The sequence below is a fragment of the Neoarius graeffei genome, chromosome 21 (assembly GCF_027579695.1).
Source record: "Neoarius graeffei isolate fNeoGra1 chromosome 21, fNeoGra1.pri, whole genome shotgun sequence".
NCBI lineage: Eukaryota > Metazoa > Chordata > Actinopteri > Siluriformes > Ariidae > Neoarius > Neoarius graeffei.
In genome coordinates, this window is record NC_083589.1 from 5,804,169 (window position 1) to 5,827,457 (window position 23,289).

At 45.4% G+C, this 23,289-nt stretch overlaps 1 protein-coding gene across 2 annotated transcripts in view; it reads left to right on the top strand.

Annotated features, from left to right (window-relative positions):
- The first annotated feature begins 903 nt into the window (after positions 1-903).
- The window catches only part of gnai1 (guanine nucleotide binding protein (G protein), alpha inhibiting activity polypeptide 1), a 63,214-nt gene continuing 40,828 nt past the window's right edge, over positions 904-23,289 (top strand). For both annotated transcript variants that reach the window (XM_060903816.1, XM_060903817.1), the window contains exon 1: positions 904-1,335. In XM_060903816.1, coding sequence (XP_060759799.1) covers positions 1,218-1,335 — 118 coding nt within the window. In that variant the 5' untranslated portion in view covers positions 904-1,217. The remainder of the gene's footprint in view (positions 1,336-23,289) is intronic.

A 23,289-nucleotide genomic window follows, 5' to 3' on the forward strand; every position in this document is an offset into this window, starting at 1 on the left:
ACGCGGAAAAAAGTGAGAATGAAAACAGACTTTTGCGTTTTTGTTTCAGACCGTCCCCGTGTAAAGTGGGCCTCATATTTAATATGAATATCGGAATTGCACCCAAGAAAGCACAAGTACACAAGTGTTTTATTCCTTTTGTACTACAGCAATTTGAAAATGATTACAATTACAGAGTACTTTTTATCTACTCTCTCTCAAAAAAAACCACACAACCATATTATTGTACGTTTAAGGGTTCGTCATTGGGGCAGTTCCATCTACATACACTACATACACATTATATGCTACTTGGGAACATATAAGTACCTTTTTGGCCCTGAAAAGGTACACATAGTTACCGCAAGGTCCAATAATGAGCCCTAGGGGGTACATTAGTGTAGATTGTACCTTAGGGGACAGAAATTGACTCCTACTGTAACCCTATTTCTGACAGTGTATGTAGAGATACATTTGATGCTGTGGGATGTCCATGAAACAAGTCAGTTCCTGTTGTCACTTACGTTATAGCAGCTAGAAACAGTTCTCCCCTCACCAGCTTCTCTTTTTTTCATCTCTTGACCTTATTAAGAGAAAAAAAAACTCGTTTTGTCATCTTTTGTCACTCCTCTGTCCTGAGGATGTCGGAAAAACAGTTCCAGCTTTCCCTCTGAGTGTTACACAACGCTGACACTGGAGACTCCTTCCAGGAATGATAAACGCATAGTGGTGTACATGATGGGAAATACAAATAAACGCATTCAGGCGGCTTAGTCATTTGCAGTTTGTGTGTGTTTACTTAGCACGCTTTTTTTTTTTAATTTAAATCAAACCCGTACACTGTCTGTAGTTATCTTTGGCACTTTCCGCTCTGACATTGCGACATTATGGCGGTTGGAAGTTGTGGAGGAATTTCAACCACCCTGGCAACCGCGCGGCTGAGAGCCCGGAGCAGGAAGCAGTGAGCGGATGGAGCAGCAGTTCGGCGCTCGGGAGGCTCTTTCACCGCGTTACTGCCGCTGAGGTGCGTTTTCTCCGGGGAGGAGCCGTTACAGCCGCGCTCACTGCCGCTCCGCACTCACACCCGGACAAACCAACCGCGCCGCGGGAAACACCCGGCCGTGTGGGGGGGAGAGAGAGGGGGAGAGAGTCGGGTTGTTGTTGTTGGGGGGAAGAAGCCTTGCATGGTGGACACAGAGAGTGACAGACAGAGAGAGTGAGAGAGAGTGTGAGTGAGGATGGGCTGCACGCTGAGCACGGAGGACAAGGCGGCGGTGGAGAGGAGCCGCAGGATAGACCGGAACCTCCGGGACGACGGAGAGAAAGCAGCGCGTGAGGTGAAACTGCTGCTGCTGGGTGAGACACACACAGACACATACAGAGGCACACACTACACACACTGCTCACACTACACACACTGCTCACACTACACACACTGCTCACACTACACACACTGCTCACACTACACACACTGCTCACACTACACACACTATACACACTGCTCACACTATACACACTGCTCACACTACACACACTATACACACTGCTCACACTACACACACTATACACACTGCTCACACTACACACACTGCTCACACTACACACACTGCTCACACTACACACACTATACACACTATACACACTGCTCACACTACACACACTGCTCACACTACACACACTGCTCACACTATACACACTGCTCACACTATACACACTGCTCACACTACACACACTATACACACTGCTCACACTACACACACTGCTCACACTACACACACTATACACACTGCTCACACTATACACACTGCTCACACTACACACACTATACACACTGCTCACACTATACACACTGCTCACACTACACACACTACACACTATACTCACACTACACACACTGCTCACACTATACACACTACACACTGCTCACACTACACACACTACACACTATACTCACACTACACACACTGCTCACACTATACACACTACACACTGCTCACACTACACACACTGCTCACACTACACACACTATACACACTGCTCACACTATACACACTGCTCACACTACACACACTACACACTATACTCACACTACACACACTGCTCACACTATACACACTACACACTGCTCACACTACACACTATACTCACACTACACACACTGCTCACACTATACACACTACACACTGCTCACACTACACACACTGCTCACACTACACACACTATACACACTGCTCACACTACACACACTATACACACTGCTCACACTACACACACTATACACACTGCTCACACTACACACACTGCTCACACTACACACTGCTCACACTACACACACTGCTCACACTACACACACTATACACACTGCTCACACTACACACACTATACACACTGCTCACACTATACACACTGCTCACACTACACACACTGCTCACTATACACACTGCTCACACTACACACCGCTCACACTATACACACTGCTCACACTATACACACTGCTCACACTACACACACTGCTCACACTACACACACTATACACACTGCTCACACTACACACACTACACACACTGCTCACACTACACACACTGCTCACTATACACACTGCTCACACTACACACCGCTCACACTATACACACTGCTCACACTACACACACTGCTCACACTACACACACTGCTCACACTACACACACTATACACACTGCTCACACTACACACACTACACACACTGCTCACACTACACACACTGCTCACACTACACACACTATACACACTATACACACTGCTCACACTACACACACTGCTCACACTACACACACTGCTCACACTATACACACTGCTCACACTACACACACTATACACACTGCTCACACTACACACACTATACACACTGCTCACACTACACACACTGCTCACACTACACACACTGCTCACACTACACACACTATACACACTGCTCACACTATACACACTGCTCACACTACACACACTATACACACTGCTCACACTATACACACTGCTCACACTACACACACTACACACTATACTCACACTACACACACTGCTCACACTATACACACTACACACTGCTCACACTACACACACTACACACTATACTCACACTACACACACTGCTCACACTATACACACTACACACTGCTCACACTACACACACTGCTCACACTACACACACTATACACACTGCTCACACTATACACACTGCTCACACTACACACACTACACACTATACTCACACTACACACACTGCTCACACTATACACACTACACACTGCTCACACTACACACACTACACACTATACTCACACTACACACACTGCTCACACTATACACACTACACACTGCTCACACTACACACACTGCTCACACTACACACACTATACACACTGCTCACACTACACACACTATACACACTGCTCACACTACACACACTATACACACTGCTCACACTACACACACTGCTCACACTACACACTGCTCACACTACACACACTGCTCACACTACACACACTATACACACTGCTCACACTACACACACTATACACACTGCTCACACTATACACACTGCTCACACTACACACACTGCTCACTATACACACTGCTCACACTACACACCGCTCACACTATACACACTGCTCACACTATACACACTGCTCACACTATACACACTGCACACACTGCACACACTGCTCACACTATACACACTGCTCACACTACACACACTACACACTATACTCACACTACACACACTGCTCACACTATACACACTACACACTGCTCACACTACACACACTACACACTATACTCACACTACACACACTGCTCACACTATACACACTACACACTGCTCACACTACACACACTATACACACTGCTCACACTACACACACTGCTCACACTACACACACTATACACACTGCTCACACTACACACACTATACACACTGCTCACACTACACACACTATACACACTGCTCACACTACACACACTGCTCACACTACACACTGCTCACACTACACACACTGCTCACACTACACACACTGCTCACACTATACACACTGCTCACACTACACACACTATACACACTGCTCACACTACACACACTATACACACTGCTCACACTACACACCGCTCACACTATACACACTGCTCACACTATACACACTGCTCACACTACACACACTGCTCACTATACACACTGCTCACACTACACACCGCTCACACTATACACACTGCTCACACTATACACACTGCACACACTATACACACTGCACACACTGCACACACTATACACACTGCACACACTGCTCACACTATACACACTGCACACACTGCTCACACTATACACACTATACACACTGCTCACACTATACACACTATACACACTGCTCACACTGCTCACACTATACACACTGCTCACACTATACACACTGCTCACACTATACACCGCTCACACTATACACACTGCTCACACTATACACACTATACACCACTCACACTATACACCCTGCTCACACTATACACCCTGCTCACACTATACACCGCTCACACTATACACCCTGCTCACACTATACACCGCTCACACTATACACACCGCTCACACTATACACACCGCTCACACTATACACACCGCTCACACTATACACACTGCTCACACTATACACCCTGCTCACACTATACGCACCGCTCACACTATACACACTGCTCACACTATACGCACCGCTCACTCTATACGCACCGCTCACTCTATACGCACCGCTCACTCTATACGCACCGCTCACTCTATACGCACCGCTCACTCTATACGCACCGCTCACTCTATACGCACTGCTCACTCTACGCACACTATACACCGCTCACACTATACACACACTATACACTGCTCACACTATACACCGCTCACACTATACACCGCTCACACTATACACCGCTCACACTATACACTGCTCACACTATACACACCGCTCACACTATACACACTACACACTGCTCACACTATACACACTATACACACTGCTCACACCGCTCACACTACACACACCACTCACACTGCTCACACTATACACCACTCACACTATACACACTATACGCACCACTCACACTATACACTATACACACTGCTCACACTATACGCACCACTCACACTATACGCACCGCTCACTCTATACGCACCGCTCACTCTATACGCACCGCTCACTCTATACGCACCGCACGCACCGCTCACTCTATACGCACCGCTCACTCTATACGCACCGCTCACTCTATACGCACCGCTCACTCTATACACACCGCTCACTCTATACACACCGCTCACACTATACACACACTATACACTGCTCACACTATACACTGCTCACACTATACACTGCTCACACTATACACACCGCTCACACTATACACACTGCTCACACTATACACACCGCTCACACTACACACCACTCACACTACACACACCACTCACACTGCTCACACTATACACCACTCACACTATACACACTATACACACCACTCACACTATACACCACTCACACTGCTCACACTATACACCACTCACACTACACACACCACTCACACTATACACACCACACACTGCTCACACTATACACACCACTCACACTATACACCGCTCACACTATACACCGCTCACACTATACACCGCTCACACTATACACCGCTCACACTATACACCACTCACACTATACACCACTCACACTGCTCACACTATACACCACTCACACTGCTCACACTATACACCACTCACACTGCTCACACTATACACCACTCACACTGCTCACACTATACACCACTCACACTGCTCACACTATACACCACTCACACTATACACCACTCACACTGCTCACACTATACACCACTCACACTATACACCACTCACACTGCTCACACTATACACCACTCACACTGCTCACACTATACACTGCTCACACTATACACACCACTCACACTATACACTGCTCACACTATACACACCACACACTGCTCACACTATACACCACTCACACTATACACCACTCACACTGCTCACACTATACACCACTCACACTATACACCACTCACACTGCACACACTATACACACTGCACACACTATACACACTGCACACACTATACACACTGCTCACACTATACACACTGCTCACACTATACACACTGCTCACACTATACACACTGCTCACACTATACACACTGCTCACACTATACACACCGCTCACACCACACACCGCTCACACTATACACACCACTCACTGCTCACACTATACACTGCTCACACTATACACACCACTCACACTATACACTGCTCACACTGCTCACACTATACACCACTCACACTGCTCACACTATACACACTGCTCACACTATACACACTGCACACACTATACACACTGCACACACTGCTCACACTATACACTGCTCACACTATACACTGCTCACACTATACACACCGCTCACACCACACACTGCTCACACTATACACACCACTCACACTATACACTGCTCACACTATACACTGCTCACACTATACACACCACTCACACTATACACTGCTCACACTATACACACCACTCACACCACACACTGCTCACACTATACACCACTCACACTATACACACTATACACACCACTCACACTATACACCACTCACACTGCTCACACTATACACACTGCTCACACTATACACACTGCTCACACTATACACACCGCTCACACCACACACCGCTCACACTATACACACCACTCACTGCTCACACTATACACCACTCACACTGCTCACACTATACACTGCTCACACTATACACACCACTCACACTATACACTGCTCACACTATACACCACTCACACTGCTCACACTATACACACTGCTCACACTATACACACTGCACACACTATACACACTGCACACACTGCTCACACTATACACACTGCTCACACTATACACACTGCTCACACTATACACTGCTCACACTATACACTGCTCACACTATACACACCGCTCACACCACACACTGCTCACACTATACACACCACTCACACTATACACTGCTCACACTATACACTGCTCACACTATACACACCACTCACACTATACACTGCTCACACTATACACACCACTCACACCACACACTGCTCACACTATACACCACTCACACTATACACACTATACACACCACTCACACTATACACCACTCACACTGCTCACACTATACACCGCTCACACTATACACCGCTCACACTATACACCGCTCACACTATACACACCACACACCACTCACACTACACACACCCACACTACACACACCACTCACACTGCTCACACTATACACCACTCACACTATACACACTACACACACCACTCACACTACACACACTGCTCACACTATACACACTACACACTGCTCACACTATACACACTACACACTGCTCACACTATACACACTGCTCACACTGCTCACACTATACACCGCTCACACTATACACCGCTCACACTATACACCGCTCACACTATACACTGCTCACACTATACACACTGCTCACACTATACACACTGCTCACACTATACACACTGCTCACACTATACACACTGCTCACACTATACACACTGCTCACACTATACACACTGCTCACACTATACACACCGCTCACACTATACACACTATATACACCACTCACACTGCTCACACTATACACCACTCACACTACACACACCACTCACACTGCTCACACTATACACCACTCACACTGCTCACACTATACACCACACCACTCACACTACACACACTGCTCACACTATACACCACTCGCACTGCTCTCACTATAAACCACTCGCACTGCTCACACTATACACCACTCGCACTGCTCACACTATAAACCACTCGCACTGCTCACACTATACACCACTCGCACTACACACACTATACACCACTCGCACTGCTCACACTATACACCACTCGCACTACACACACTGCTCACACTATACACACTGCACACACTATACACACCACTCACACTATACACTGCTCACACTATACACCACTCACACTGCTCACACTATACACACTGCTCACACTATACACACTGCTCACACTATACACACTGCACACACTGCTCACACTATACACACTGCTCACACTATACACACTGCTCACACTATACACTGCTCACACTATACACTGCTCACACTATACACACCGCTCACACCACACACTGCTCACACTATACACACCACTCACACTATACACTGCTCACACTATACACTGCTCACACTATACACACCACTCACACTATACACTGCTCACACTATACACACCACTCACACCACACACTGCTCACACTATACACCACTCACACTATACACACTATACACACCACTCACACTATACACCACTCACACTGCTCACACTATACACCGCTCACACTATACACCGCTCACACTATACACCGCTCACACTATACACCGCTCACACTATACACACCACACACCACTCACACTACACACACCCACACTACACACACCACTCACACTGCTCACACTATACACCACTCACACTATACACCACTCACACTATACACACTACACACACCACTCACACTACACACACTGCTCACACTATACACACTACACACTGCTCACACTATACACACTACACACTGCTCACACTATACACACTGCTCACACTACACACACCACACACTGCTCACACTATACACCGCTCACACTATACACCGCTCACACTATACACTGCTCACACTATACACACTGCTCACACTATACACACTGCTCACACTATACACACTGCTCACACTATACACACTGCTCACACTATACACACTGCTCACACTATACACACCGCTCACACTATACACACTATATACACCACTCACACTGCTCACACTATACACCACTCACACTACACACACCACTCACACTGCTCACACTATACACCACTCACACTGCTCACACTATACACCACACCACTCACACTACACACACTGCTCACACTATACACCACTCGCACTGCTCTCACTATAAACCACTCGCACTGCTCACACTATACACCACTCGCACTACACACACTATACACCACTCGCACTACACACACTATACACCACTCGCACTGCACACACTATACACCACTCGCACTGCACACACTATACACCACTCGCACTGCACACACTATACACCACTCGCACTGCTCACACTATACACACCACTCGCACTGCTCACACTATACACACCACTCGCACTGCTCACACTATACACACCACTCGCACTGCTCACACTATACACACCACTCGCACTGCTCACACTATACACACCACTCGCACTGCTCACACTATACACACCACTCGCACGTGTGTGTGTAATATATTACACCACAGAACTCACGCCAAACATGCACACTACACACTGCTCACACTACACACTATATACACCACTCGCACTGCTCACATGATACGCACTATATACACCACTCACACTATACACACAACTCACACTGCTCACACTATACGCACTACACTGCTCACACGATACTGCTCACACTATACAAACCGCACACATGTATGTGTGTGTGTGTGTAATATATTACACCACAGAACTCACGCCAAACATGCACACTACACACTGCTCACACTACACACTGTATACACCACTCACACTGTACTGTATACACCACTCACTGTATGTACTGCTCGCACTACACACACTGTATACACTGCTCACTGTACATACCGTTCACTGTATACACTGCTCACTACACTGTATACACTGCTCACTGTACATACCGTTCACTTTATACACTGCTCATATTACACACTGTATACACTGCTCACTGTACATACTGCTCACACGACACACTGTAGTGTGAGCAGTGTATAGTGTGAGCAGTGTATACAGTGTGTAGTGTGAGCAGTACATACAGTGAGTGGTGTATACAGTGAGCAGTATGTACAGTGAGCAGTGTGTAGTGTGAGCGGTATGTACAGTGAGCAGTGTGTAGTGTGAGCGGTGTATACAGTGAGCGGTATGTACAGTGAGCAGTGATAGTGTGTGTAGTATGAGTAGTGTATACAGTGTGTCGTGTGAGCAGTACATACAGTGGGTGGTGTATACAGTGTGTAGTGTGAGCAGTGTATACAGTGAGCAGTATGTACAGTGAGCAGTGTATAGTGTGTGTAGTATGAGTAGTGTATACAGTGTGTCGTGTGTGCAGTACATACAGTGAGTGGTGTATACAGTGTGTAGTGTGAGCAGTGTATATAGTGAGCAGTATGTACAGTGAGCAGTGATAGTGTGTGTAGTATGAGCAGTGCACCCGCACTGTTCATACTGCCCGCACTACACACATGCACTATACTCACACTCTACGTACTGCTCACACTCCAAATACTGCTCACACTATACTCGCACTCTACACACTGCTCACACCACACACATGCACTATACTCGCGCTGTACATACAGCTCACACCACACACATGCACTATACTCGCGCTGTACATACTGCTCACACCACACACATGCACTATACTCGCGCTGTACATACTGCTCACACTACACACATGCACCATACTCACGCTGTACATGCTGTTCACACCCCACACATGCACTATACTCACACTGGACATACTGCTCACACCACACACATGCACTATACTCACACTTTACATACTGCCCGCACTACACACATGCACTATGCTCGCACTCCACGTACTGCTCGCACTCCAAATACTGCTCACACTATACTCACACTCTACATACTGCTCACACTACACACATGCACTATACTCGCGCTGCACATACTGCTCACACTACACACATGCACTATACTCGCGCTGTTCATACTGCTCACACTACACACATGCACTATACTCGTGCTGTACATACTGCTCACACTACACACATGCACTATACTCGCGCTGTACATACTGCTCACACTATACACATGCACTATACTCGCGCTGGACATACCGCTCACACTATACACATGCACTATGCTCGTGCTGTACATACTGCTCACACTACACACATGCACTATACTCGCGCTGTACATACTGCTCACACTATACACATGCACTATACTCGCGCTGGACATACCGCTCACACTATACACATGCACTATGCTCGCGCTGGACATACTGCTCACACCACACACATGCACTATGCTCGCGCTGGACATACTGCTCACACCACACACATGCACTATACTCGCGCTGGACATACTGCTCACACCACACACATGCACTATACTCGCGCTGGACATACTGCTCACACCACACACATGCACCATACTTGCGCTGTACATGCTGTTCACACCACACACATGCACTATACTTGCGCTGGACATACCGCTCACACTATACACATGCACTATCCTCGCACTGTACATACTGCTCACACCACACACATGCACTATACTCGCGCTGGACATACCGCTCACACCACACACATGCACTATACTCGCGCTGGACATACCACTCACACCACACACATGCACTATACTCGCGCTGTACATACTGCTCACACCACACACATGCACTATACTCGCACTGGACACACTGCTCACACCACACACATGCACTATACTCGCACTGGACACACAGCTCACACTACACACATGCACTATACTCGCACTGTACATACTGCTCGCGCCACACACATGCACTATACTCGCACTGAACATACTACTCACACTACACACATGCACTATACTCGCACTGCACATACTGCTCACACTACACACATGCACTATACTCGCACTGTTCATACTGCTCGCACCACACACATGCACTATACTCGCACTGAACATACTGCTCGCGCCACACACATGCACTATACTTGCACTGAACATACTACTCACACTACACACATGCACTATACTCGCACTGCACATACTGCTCACACTACACACATGCACTATACTCGCACTGTTCATACTGCTCGCGCCACACACATGCACTATACTCGCACTGAACATACTACTCACACTACACACATGCACTATACTCGCACTGTACATACTGCTCACACCACACACATGCACTATCCTCGCGCTGTACATACCGCTCACACCACACACATGCACTATACTCGCGCTGGACATACCGCTCACACCATACACATGCACTATCCTCGCGCTGTACATACCGCTCACACCACACACATGCACTATACTCGCACTGTACATACTGCTCACACCACACACATGCACTATCCTCGCGCTGTACATACCGCTCACACCACACACATGCACTATACTCGCACTGTACATACTGCTCACACTATACACATGCACTATCCTCGCGCTGGACATACCGCTCACACCATACACATGCACTATCCTCGCGCTGGACATACTGCTCACACCACAGACATGCACTATACTCGCGCTGGACATACTGCTCACACCACAGACATGCACTATACTCGCGCTGGACATACTGCTCACACCACAGACATGCACTATACTCGCGCTGGACATACTGCTCACACCACACACATGCACTATACTCGCGCTGGACATACCGCTCACACCACACACATGCACTATACTCACACTGGACATACCGCTCACACCACACACATGCACTATACTCACACTGGGCATACTGCTCACACTACACACATGCACTATACTCGCACTGTGCATGCTGCTCACACCACACACATGCACTATACTCGCGCTGGACATACCACTCACACCACACACATGCACTATACTCGCACTGGACACACCGCTCACACTACACACATGCACTATACTCGCACTGCACATACTGCTCACGACACACACATGCACTATACTCACACTGGTCATACTGCTCACACTACACACATGCACTATACTCACACTGGACATACTGCTCACACTACACACATGCACTATACTCGCACTGTACATGCCGTTCACACCACACACATGCACTATACTCGCGCTGGACATACTACTCACACTACACACATGCACTATACTCGCACTGTTCATACTGCACGCGTCACACACATGCACTATACTCGCACTGAACATACTACTCACACTACACACATGCACTATACTCGCATTGTTCCTGCTGCTCACGCTACACACATGCCCTATACTCGCGCTGGACATTCTACTCACACTACACACATGCACTATACTCGCTGTGGACATACTGCTCACACTACACACATGCACTATACTCGCACTGTACATGCCGCTCACACCACACACATGCACTATACTCGCGCTGGACATTCTACTCACACCACACACATGCACTATACTCGCTGTGGACATACTGCTCACACTACACACTAGGGCTGGGTATCACCAGATACCTCACGATACGATACTATGGCGATATTTTGCCCACGATAACAATATTATCACGGTACAGCGATTCTGCGATAATCGATATATTGCAAGAAATTTCAACCACATCACAATATCTGTGTCACTGAAGAAAATCAGAATTTATTGACCACTGTAAAATTACATTTCACATACATAACTACACACTCTTGCCAGACATATATTTCTCTATTCTACTGCTGGCAAAACCAAGAGTTGCTTCACTACAACATACAGAAAATTCCCATTTCTGTGCTAGTATTCTCAACTTTTCTGTAAGCATGGACACATCAGTGCTGCTTAACAAGCAGAATCAAATTGTTTTATGAAAGCTTAAAACTTGCACTGCAGACTGCACATACATTTCAGTGCTAACACTAATATCAATTTGTTCTTTGTAAACTTGAGAACATATACCTGAGAACATTTAACTTGTGCTTATTTTGCAGGAACAACACACTGTCTGAAACACACTGAAAAGTGCAGTGGGCATCTTAATTGGAGCATCTTAATCAGGGATGCAAACAGCGCGCCTTTTGGCGGATGGCGCCTTTTTCACGGCTGAATCGCGCAGATCCGAATTTTTTTTTTTAGGGGGGGCGTTGGAGTGTCTGATTATAATTTCAAAGTAAATTCTGTATTAAAATTACTAAATAAGCAAATCCGTTACAGTCCATGAAACAGGAAGTATAAGGAAAAAACATTTTAAATCGGGAAGCTGCGCACATTTGCGCAGTCCTGCCGCTCAGGCTGCACAAATGTGCGCAACTTCCCGATTTAAACTGTTTTTTCCTCATCCTTATACTTCCTGTTTCATGGACTGTAATGGATTTGCTTATTTAGTAATTTTAATACAGAATTTACTTTGAAATTATAATCAGACACTCCAACGCCCCCCCCCAAAAAAAAATTCAGATCTGCGCGATTCAGCCGTGAAAAAGGCGCCATCCGCCAAAAGGCGCGCTGTTTGCATCCCTGATTAATTTAATTGGAGCGAAACAGGTTTTGCAAAGTGCATTCTCTTTGTCCGGCTCACTTTTTTTTTGTCTCCTTTCCTTTGGAATCCAAAGTGCCTCTAAACATCTGCCTTAAAGTTCGGCGGCGTCTCTAGGTTAATGTTAACAGCCATGCTTGCCTGGTTTTTTTTTTTTTTTCCTCACTGCAACCGCCGGGGAAAAAAAGAGAAGACGAAGAGTGCCTTGCAGTGAGGTAGCGGCACAGCGACACCTCGCGGAGCGGAGGTGCGGAAGTCGTACTGGATTTACAACCCGTCTGAAACATGATTTTATTATTTGAAAAAATATCGATATTCAAATTTTGAGTATCGATATTGAATCGGAAGACAAAGTATCGCGATATATCGCCGTATCGATATTTTTGCACACCCCTACTACACACATGCACTATACTCGCACTGTACATGCCACTCACACCACACACATGCACTATACTCGCGCTGGACATACCACTCACACCACGCACATGCACTATACTCGCGCTGTACATACTGCTCACACCACGCACATGCACTATACTCGCACTGGACACACTGTTCGCACTACACACATGCACTACACTCGCACTGTACATACTGCTCGCGCCACACACATGCACTATACTCGCACTGTACATACTACTCACACTACACACATGCACTATACTCGCACTGTACATGCTGCTCACGCTACACACACGCACTATACTCGCGCTGGACATTCTACTCACACTACACACATGCACTATACTCGCTGTGGACATACTGCTCACACTACACACATGCACTATACTCGCGCTGGACATACTGCTCACACATGCACTATACTCGCATTGTGCATACTGCTCACACTACACACATGCACTATACTCACACTGGACATACAGGTCACTATACACATACTGCCCACACCATATTCGTTGTTTCTACAGATTGTACTTTATATCCATGCTATATGCAATACACGCACAGTATGCTGTGTATGTACGTGCAGGTACAATGTTCACACTATAAACACTATTTTTTAAATTTTACACAATAAATACACATCCATTCTCATCCAATACACGAATATATTATGAAACGCATGGTGTACACACTTAGATATGCAAAACAGTGAGGGCAGAACTGTGCTGTCACTCTCTCTCACACACAGGGAAATGACACACAGCTAGTAGCACTAATCAGGGTCTTTATCACTGTGTGACTGTGTTGCTCTGGAAATTCTTTACATTTCTGAAGTTGTTATGTCAGACCAAACGCAGTGTGCAATTCATCTGGCTTGACCTGTTCGCTGCCTAAACGCATACGCACGTCACTAAATGCGAACATGATACTGAAACGTTTGCTGCAGTTTACGACTTCGATCCACCCAGCTGTTTCCCCTCTCTCTCACACACACTCTTACTTCAGAGTGTTGCACAACATTCTCCGGAAGTGGGTTTCATTAGTGCGCAGCCTTGCAAAGTAAAACACACGGGTGTGTGTGTGTGCGTGCGTGCATCAACTGTCTGGTTTTCAGTTTGTGATTTTTACTTATTTACTTACTGATTGATTTGGATTTAATAAAAGCGCTACAGGAGAAAGATTCTCTCGTATTAGCACTAGGGCTGGGAAATGTACTGACTCGGGGCTTTTTAGATCAAACTACTGTTAAAACAGGAGTAATGCTTATTTAAATAGTACCAGTGCTTTTTGTCCCATACAGAATTAGTTCAGTTTTAGCAACAATTATATTCCAATAACTAAAGACGGAAGGCAAAGATTTCAAAAAGCACTGCAGTGTCATTTATTTTAGATTGGGGGGAGAGAGTTAAGGCCTCTGCATGCTCTTGCGACAAGGCTTTCGCAGATAGCTTTTCGCAGACAGTTGTAATTTATCGTTGAGCGGGGAGTAATAGGCGTGCGCGATGTTATTCACCGCCACAACGCAAGGGGGCGCGAAGTCGCGAAATTGCTAGGAGTAGCTGGTGGGTGTGGTTAGTGGAGTGTTTATCCTCCGGTTACTTATAATGACTAGAACTGGAGTCGTATAGATGTCCGTACTTCCTCACTTCCTCGATCAACCGCTCTTCGTGCTGCTCCATCTTCGCTCGTGTTTTTAAAAATGCCGGTCGTGAAAACAAACCAAACCGGGAAAGTAGGGAAGCGGAAGTGCGTGTACAGCGGATGTAGAGTGGACCAATCAGAGCCCTCTTGTCTGCGAGGCTTCTGCGGTGGTCACAATTTTTGGGAGGTGCGCGCAGAGCGTCTGCGAAGGTGGGGGGGGGCTACGCAGACGCTGTCTGTGACGCCATCTGCGAGGACTGGGTTGTCAGCATAAATTGGCCTTGAGTGTGACTGAGAACTAAATGTTCCCACAAGGATGATAAAATCTGACAATTTTGACCTGGTGGGGACATTTGGATGGTCCCCACAAGGAAAGTGGTGTTTGGTTTTTAACAACATTATTTAAAAAAAAAAAAAAAAAAGAGCCAAACCGTTTCCTTTTTGTTCCTGAGGTTCCGGTTGGGGTTTGGTTTAGCTGCAGTCACAGCATTGAGTGAATTTATAATCGTCAGTGGAAGGTCCTCTGAAAGATAGTAAGACGTGTGGGTGTGTGGTTTTTAAATTACCAAGTCTGCAGAGAAACACAAGAAGTGTAAAGCTGTAAACTGATCGTATCCTCTCTCTCTCTCTCTCTCTCTCTCTCTCTCTCTCTCTCTCTCTCTCACACTCACACACACAACTATGGCACATTGTCAGCTCGTCGCAGCCTGACAGTGTTGTACCGTTACATCATGGTGACTCTAAACACTCGTAATGGTGTTAGATAGATATTAAAATGTGATGTTAAACCTGAAAGACGCTCTTGTTGTATAAAGCTGCGTTCCCACACAGTCACAAGTTCTTTATTTAAGCAAAACGCATTTAAGAACGAGCTGTACTCACTTCAGACTGGACTAGCTGCGTTAGTTGTACTAATTCTCACTTGTGTTATATCATCAGCACCACAGATTTGAGCAAGGTCTGGTGTAATAACGTCATTTCCCACCTTGGGACATTTGAAGTAAGGCCTGACCACACGAGAGACTTTTATATTCAAGAAGTTTATTGTCCTGTCCAGCAGTAAGACGATGACGTGAAATTCTTACTTTGCCATTCTCTCTTTATGTGAAATAACTACGACAGGAAAGCTGTCCGTGCGTCTTGTTGTCCCACTCCTGCAGCGTCTCCCTCACGGCAGAGGTGTGGAGACGCCGTGCTGTGGCCGTGCGCTGTCCCTAATCATGTTGTTGACCCTGCTGTGAAGTGAAGTGAAGTGAAGTGAAGACTCTGCCAGAGATGTGTCGTTTTTAACCCACTGGAGATCCTTCGTGTCCCGAACAGAGCCACACGCTCGACTGACCTGCCGATGAGACTCTCCGCCGTACTGTACATCCGTAGACGTTGAGGATTTTTGCTTCCCGTGCCAAATTTCTTCAGCCTTCTCAAGAAGCGCAGTCTCTGCTGTGATGTCTTGCAAGCCCAGCTGAGGTCTTCGCCGATGGAGGTTCTGAGGAGCCTAAAGGTTTTCACTCGGTCTCGGTGGTGTGACGGAGCCGCGCTGCTCCTTCCTCCTCCTCTTGGGATCGGCGATCATCTCTGTGGTCTGGTCTGGATTTAAGGAGAGTGATTGATTTGTGGCCTGGTGTCAGGAAAACAGTCCGCCTGTCCTGCCACGTCCCTTCTGAATGCCGTCTCCTGTCCCACAGTCATCAGTCCAAACACCGTGGTGTCGTCTGTGAACTTTGCCGCTGCTGCTAGCTTTTTTTTTTTTTGGTCATGATACCAATATTTAAAAAAAAAAAAAAAAAACGCACAAAATCCGGTCTGTGATTAACTGCAAAGAACGACCGACAAATAACGAACTTTATAGTCAGCATTTTTTTTTTTTAAATTGAAAACAATTATCAAGCTGTTTTTTCACAAAATATCATGATTTGTTAGTGTTTGCTTTCAGCATCAGCGAGTAATTAATTGCTCACTTACTATGAACAAATCATATATTTTCTTCATCCTCCTCCAATAATCGTTTAATATCGGCTGATCCCACTTCTTAAAGACAAGCATGCCTTCATTAATATAGGAATGTCTTTAAAATATTGTCACTGGTATATAAAATACACAAGTGGGCCTGAATCTACATGGGGGGGGACCCGTTCTGAACCACATGGACACGCCACAATTACTTTTAATTAGACCTGCATACTTGGGAACATGCACGTTTATTAGCGACGCGTTTTCAAAGCCGACTTAATTAGAAAAACGTTTCCCCCATCTTCATCTCTCTAATACGGTGTGTTGACCATGTCGAAATAACTTTTTTTTTTTTAAAATATAGCAGTGGTCGAAATACTTTTTTCCAGTGTTCTGCAACATTGCAGAATGTCAATTTTGTTCTGCAAATACCCAAGCCTCCATACTACACCCTTCTCAACCTAATAATGCCTATATTTACATCATATCTAGCTTTACCAGAGATGCCGATCACTACGATTCGTGCGTAGTCACTACGTTTTTGACAGCAGCACTACGAGGCTACGACCGTCTATTCAGTTTATATGGGATTCATACGATTTTAGCATGGATGCGGTTCGAAACGCGTGAATCTATAAGGGTTCACGATATTTTGCTGGTGTTCGGTACATTCGAGGCCAATTATCGCTTGATGATTCAATATTTTGACCGTATTTATGATCAAAGTTTGCTTCGATGGGCGCCGCCATCTTTGTTGACGAGCGTTCTGTGCATGCGCAAATTAATGATCGATGCCGCGATGGAATGTCGAGCAGCCCATGTCACTAGGTATTGAGGGGCTGTCGGGGTGTTGTAACCTCACAAACTATCACTCAAAACATGAAATGGGCAATTCCATGTAAATGTCAACCTCACCATGCAAAAATAAAGCAACATGTAATACATCAAAACCACTCCCAGAGATATCACCTAGGCCTGTATTTTACAGATGTGAATAAGTTGAACCAATTTGTAACCAACCTAATGTGTCACTGTCAGTCTTTCTTTCTTATAATGTAAACCCCAAGCTAAAATCAACTTTGATGATGTACAATTCTACATTATTGCCACAAGCCACAGAAATGTATGCTAAAATCCACAAAACAGCAAAACAATAGCCATCCTAAATATTATTTAAGAACTTTGATAGTTTTAGCTGATATTTAGAGAGTTTTTCAAAGGGTTATGGTGGTTAAATTGCTGATTTTCTAAACATATGCCATGTCTATTTCAGACGCGTCACATCCATAACGGAATTTCGTCACATCCATAACGCTGACTTTTCCTTCCGAAACTCTGCATGAAATACAAAATATTTTAAACAAAGATTTTTTAATATTCACCTTGGACCCCTCTATCAAATGGATATCTCCATTTCGACATTAGGTTTACAATTTCACAGAGTTTGATAAAAATGTACAGTCACCCAAGAAAAGTGATACTTTTTCTGTCACATCCATAACGCATCTTTTATTGGCGTTTTCTGGCATGCCCTAGATGTACTATGGGAATTGTTCTTGTTCTATCACTTCTCCAGTATGGTACAGCCTTAAAATATGCAACACCTGTTTAAATACTGGGAGACAATAAAACATGCACTGGGTCATTTGTTGCCATTTTGAGTTCAAGTGTCACGTCCATAACGCTGGAATTGCTCAAATCAGGGTCGTCATCCACCCAAAACGCCATGTTCCGAATATGCAATGAACATTTCACAATATATTCGCAAAAAGAAACGAAACACTGTTGGAACTGAAACAGTCATCTTCTGAAGTAAATCAATCAGAACTGAATAAGTAATCTGACTTGATATTGATGAGATTGAAGTGCTGATGACACGTTTTTGACATCTTTGGCGATGTTTTATAACATAAAAAGTAATTCCCGATGATCCATATATTAATTGACGAAGGCGCCTATTTTACAAGTTATGATAAAAAACGCGGCTATTTGGGCAAATTTGACCGGGCTGCAGCACCCAGGAGACGAAAGAGGAGGAGGAGCTATATGACATCAGCGAAAGACCCTTCCTCCTAACTAGGGGTGTCACGGTATGAAAATTTAACATGACGGTTATTGTGACCAAAATTATCGCGGTGTACGGTATCATCACGGTTGGTTGAGTGGGCGTGGCTCAGGTTGAGTGGGCGTGGTTCAGGTTTTCAAGTTTGGACTGTGGACAAGTGGATCCTGACCACAGCTAGACGCATTTTAAAATGCTAGCAGTGGGCGCACTTCGCAATAAAGATCGTTATCAAAGTTTAACATTATTGACAGTCGGATACAACTGTTGTATTTTCCCTCGACCCGAAGTCATGCGTTACTTCGTGTGTTTCACTGATCCATTTTCACCGTCTTGTGGCGAATGAAAGTTTAGCTGTGTAACTTGGCTTAGAATGGTGATGTTTACCTCAGAATAGCGCTAACCACAGCTAGTGCTAGATGCATTTTAAAACTGCTAGCAGTGGCCGTCTTTCGACAATAAAGATTATCATCAAGGTCTACCATTATTGACAGTCGGAAATAATTGTTTCATCTTCCCTCGTCAAAAATTACTTTGCGCATTTCAGCTAAAACATACACGTTAACCACCTTGCACTTGCTGTACAGATGCTGATGGTGGTCTCGCAGATGAGTCATTAGATTTGATGTATTGCTGCCTTTCGCTGACACCTTTTTTCTGCACACTCTACATGCAGGAGCACCGTCATCAACAAGTTGTCCCTCCGAATTTTTGAAATATCCAAAATATTTCCACACTTCCGATTTTATCCGCTTGGAAGGCGGATAGATGTCTTCATCTTGATGACCACCAGTCTCCTCCTTCCGCCATGCTTGAACTTCGGACAGTGAGTGAGTGAACTTGAGTGGCGTCGGCGGGAAAACTCGCACGAAAGTTCAAAGTCTCGCGAAAATGGCAGCTATCGCGGTTTTGACACTCAGAAGGTTATGGTCACCGTCAAAATATTTTAGCGCGGTAATCGTGACAGCCCTACTCCTAACTTACCAGTTTGTTGTTGATGCGGCAGGTGTTCAGTTTATCATTATTAGTATTTTTATTAGACATTATTATTTATTTTTATATATATATATATATATATATATATATATATATATATATATATATATATATAGTTATTATGCCTTCGCATTGTGTTGCCGGCTTTTGCTCCAAAACCCACAAGGATGGGGTAAGTTTATTCAAGTTTCCCAGAGATCCCGAGCTGCATGCGAAGTGGGTGAAGCAAGTCAGGCGCACTCGTGACAAGTGGGAGCCCTCACCAACATCCGTCCTGTGCTCTGAACACTTCGATTTGGATTGTTTTGACACCCTTCCCAGCTTAAAAGAATCTCTTGGGTGTTCAGTTCAGCACAAACGTGTGCTGCTACCATCAGCAGTGCCTCCAGTATTCCGGAGGGGGTCTACTAGTAGCTATGCCGGATCCAGCAGTCGCCTGGGACAAGGCGACTCCTCCAAAGACAGTCCAACTGTCAGAACATGTGTTGAGAAACGACATAAGATAAATAAATATATTACGTTCATTATGTCGTCTTCTTAAATCAAAATAATTAGTTTTTTCTTTTGTTTCAGACATGTAAAAGCTTTTTTACCTTTACCTGACATGTTTCGACGGTGTAACTTCCGTCTTCATCAGAGGGTCACCCGGATGTTGGTGTGTGACGTGCCTTTATAATCAGCTGATGTTGTGGAGGCGTGACCTCCCTGTCAATATTGACAGGTCGGTCACGCCTCCCGCTCACACATCTGCCCCGGAAGAATGCAGGCCCACATTATGGAGGAGGTATGTAGATGACATCCTGGAGAAAGTGAAAGTCGGACGCACCCAACAATTGACAGATCACCTCAAGTCTATAGACGACACCGGCAACATAAAATTCACGCACGAAGAGGAAACAGAAAAATCAATAGCATTTTTGGACATAAAAATTCATCATACAGACGACGGAGACATCAAAATAACAATCTACAGAAAACCGACGCACACTGATCAATATCTGCTCTGGACATCCGAACACCCCATCCCACACAAACTGTCAGTTGTCAGAACTCTCTACGAACGTGCATCAATCATAACCGACCCCACAGGACGCACAACAGAAGAACAACACATACGGCAAGCTCTGATCACATGTCAATATCCACCATGGGCCATACACAAAGGCGCACAACAAGTGAAAACAAAAGAAAAGACGCAGGAAAAAGGAAGAAAACAGACAACCCAAAAACAGGAAAGTAAAGCAGTAGTGACTCTACCGTATGTCAGAGGAGTTACAGAACAAATCCAAAGAGCCATGAAAAAACACAACATACAAACACCCGTGAAACCACACACCAAACTACGACAGCTACTAGTTCACCCGAAGGACAAAATCGACCAACACAGTAAATGTAATGTCATATATGAAATACCGTGCCTGTCATGCAATAAAACCTACATTGGGGAGACAGGAAGGAGTTTTAGCATACGAAAAAAGGAACATAAAAAGGAATGTGAAAAAGAAACAGAACAGAGACAAACAAGAGCAATAAAAGAAAAAGCTATGCAAGAGAACCTCAAATCAGCAATAACGGACCACTGCAGAAGGGAAAATCATATAATGGATTGGGACAATGCTCAGATCATACAGCAAGAGAACAACAGATACCACCGTTGGATCAAGGAGTCGATAGAAATCAGAAAGCGTAGCCCAAGAACAATAAACAGGGATGAGGGGGCGTACATGCTCTCCCACACCTGGAGGGCAACACTGACAGCGGGAGGCGTGACCGACCTGTCAATATTGACAGGGAGGTCACGCCTCCACAACATCAGCTGATTATAAAGGCACGTCACACACCAACATCCGGGTGACCCTCTGATGAAGACGGAAGTTACACCGTCGAAACATGTCAGGTAA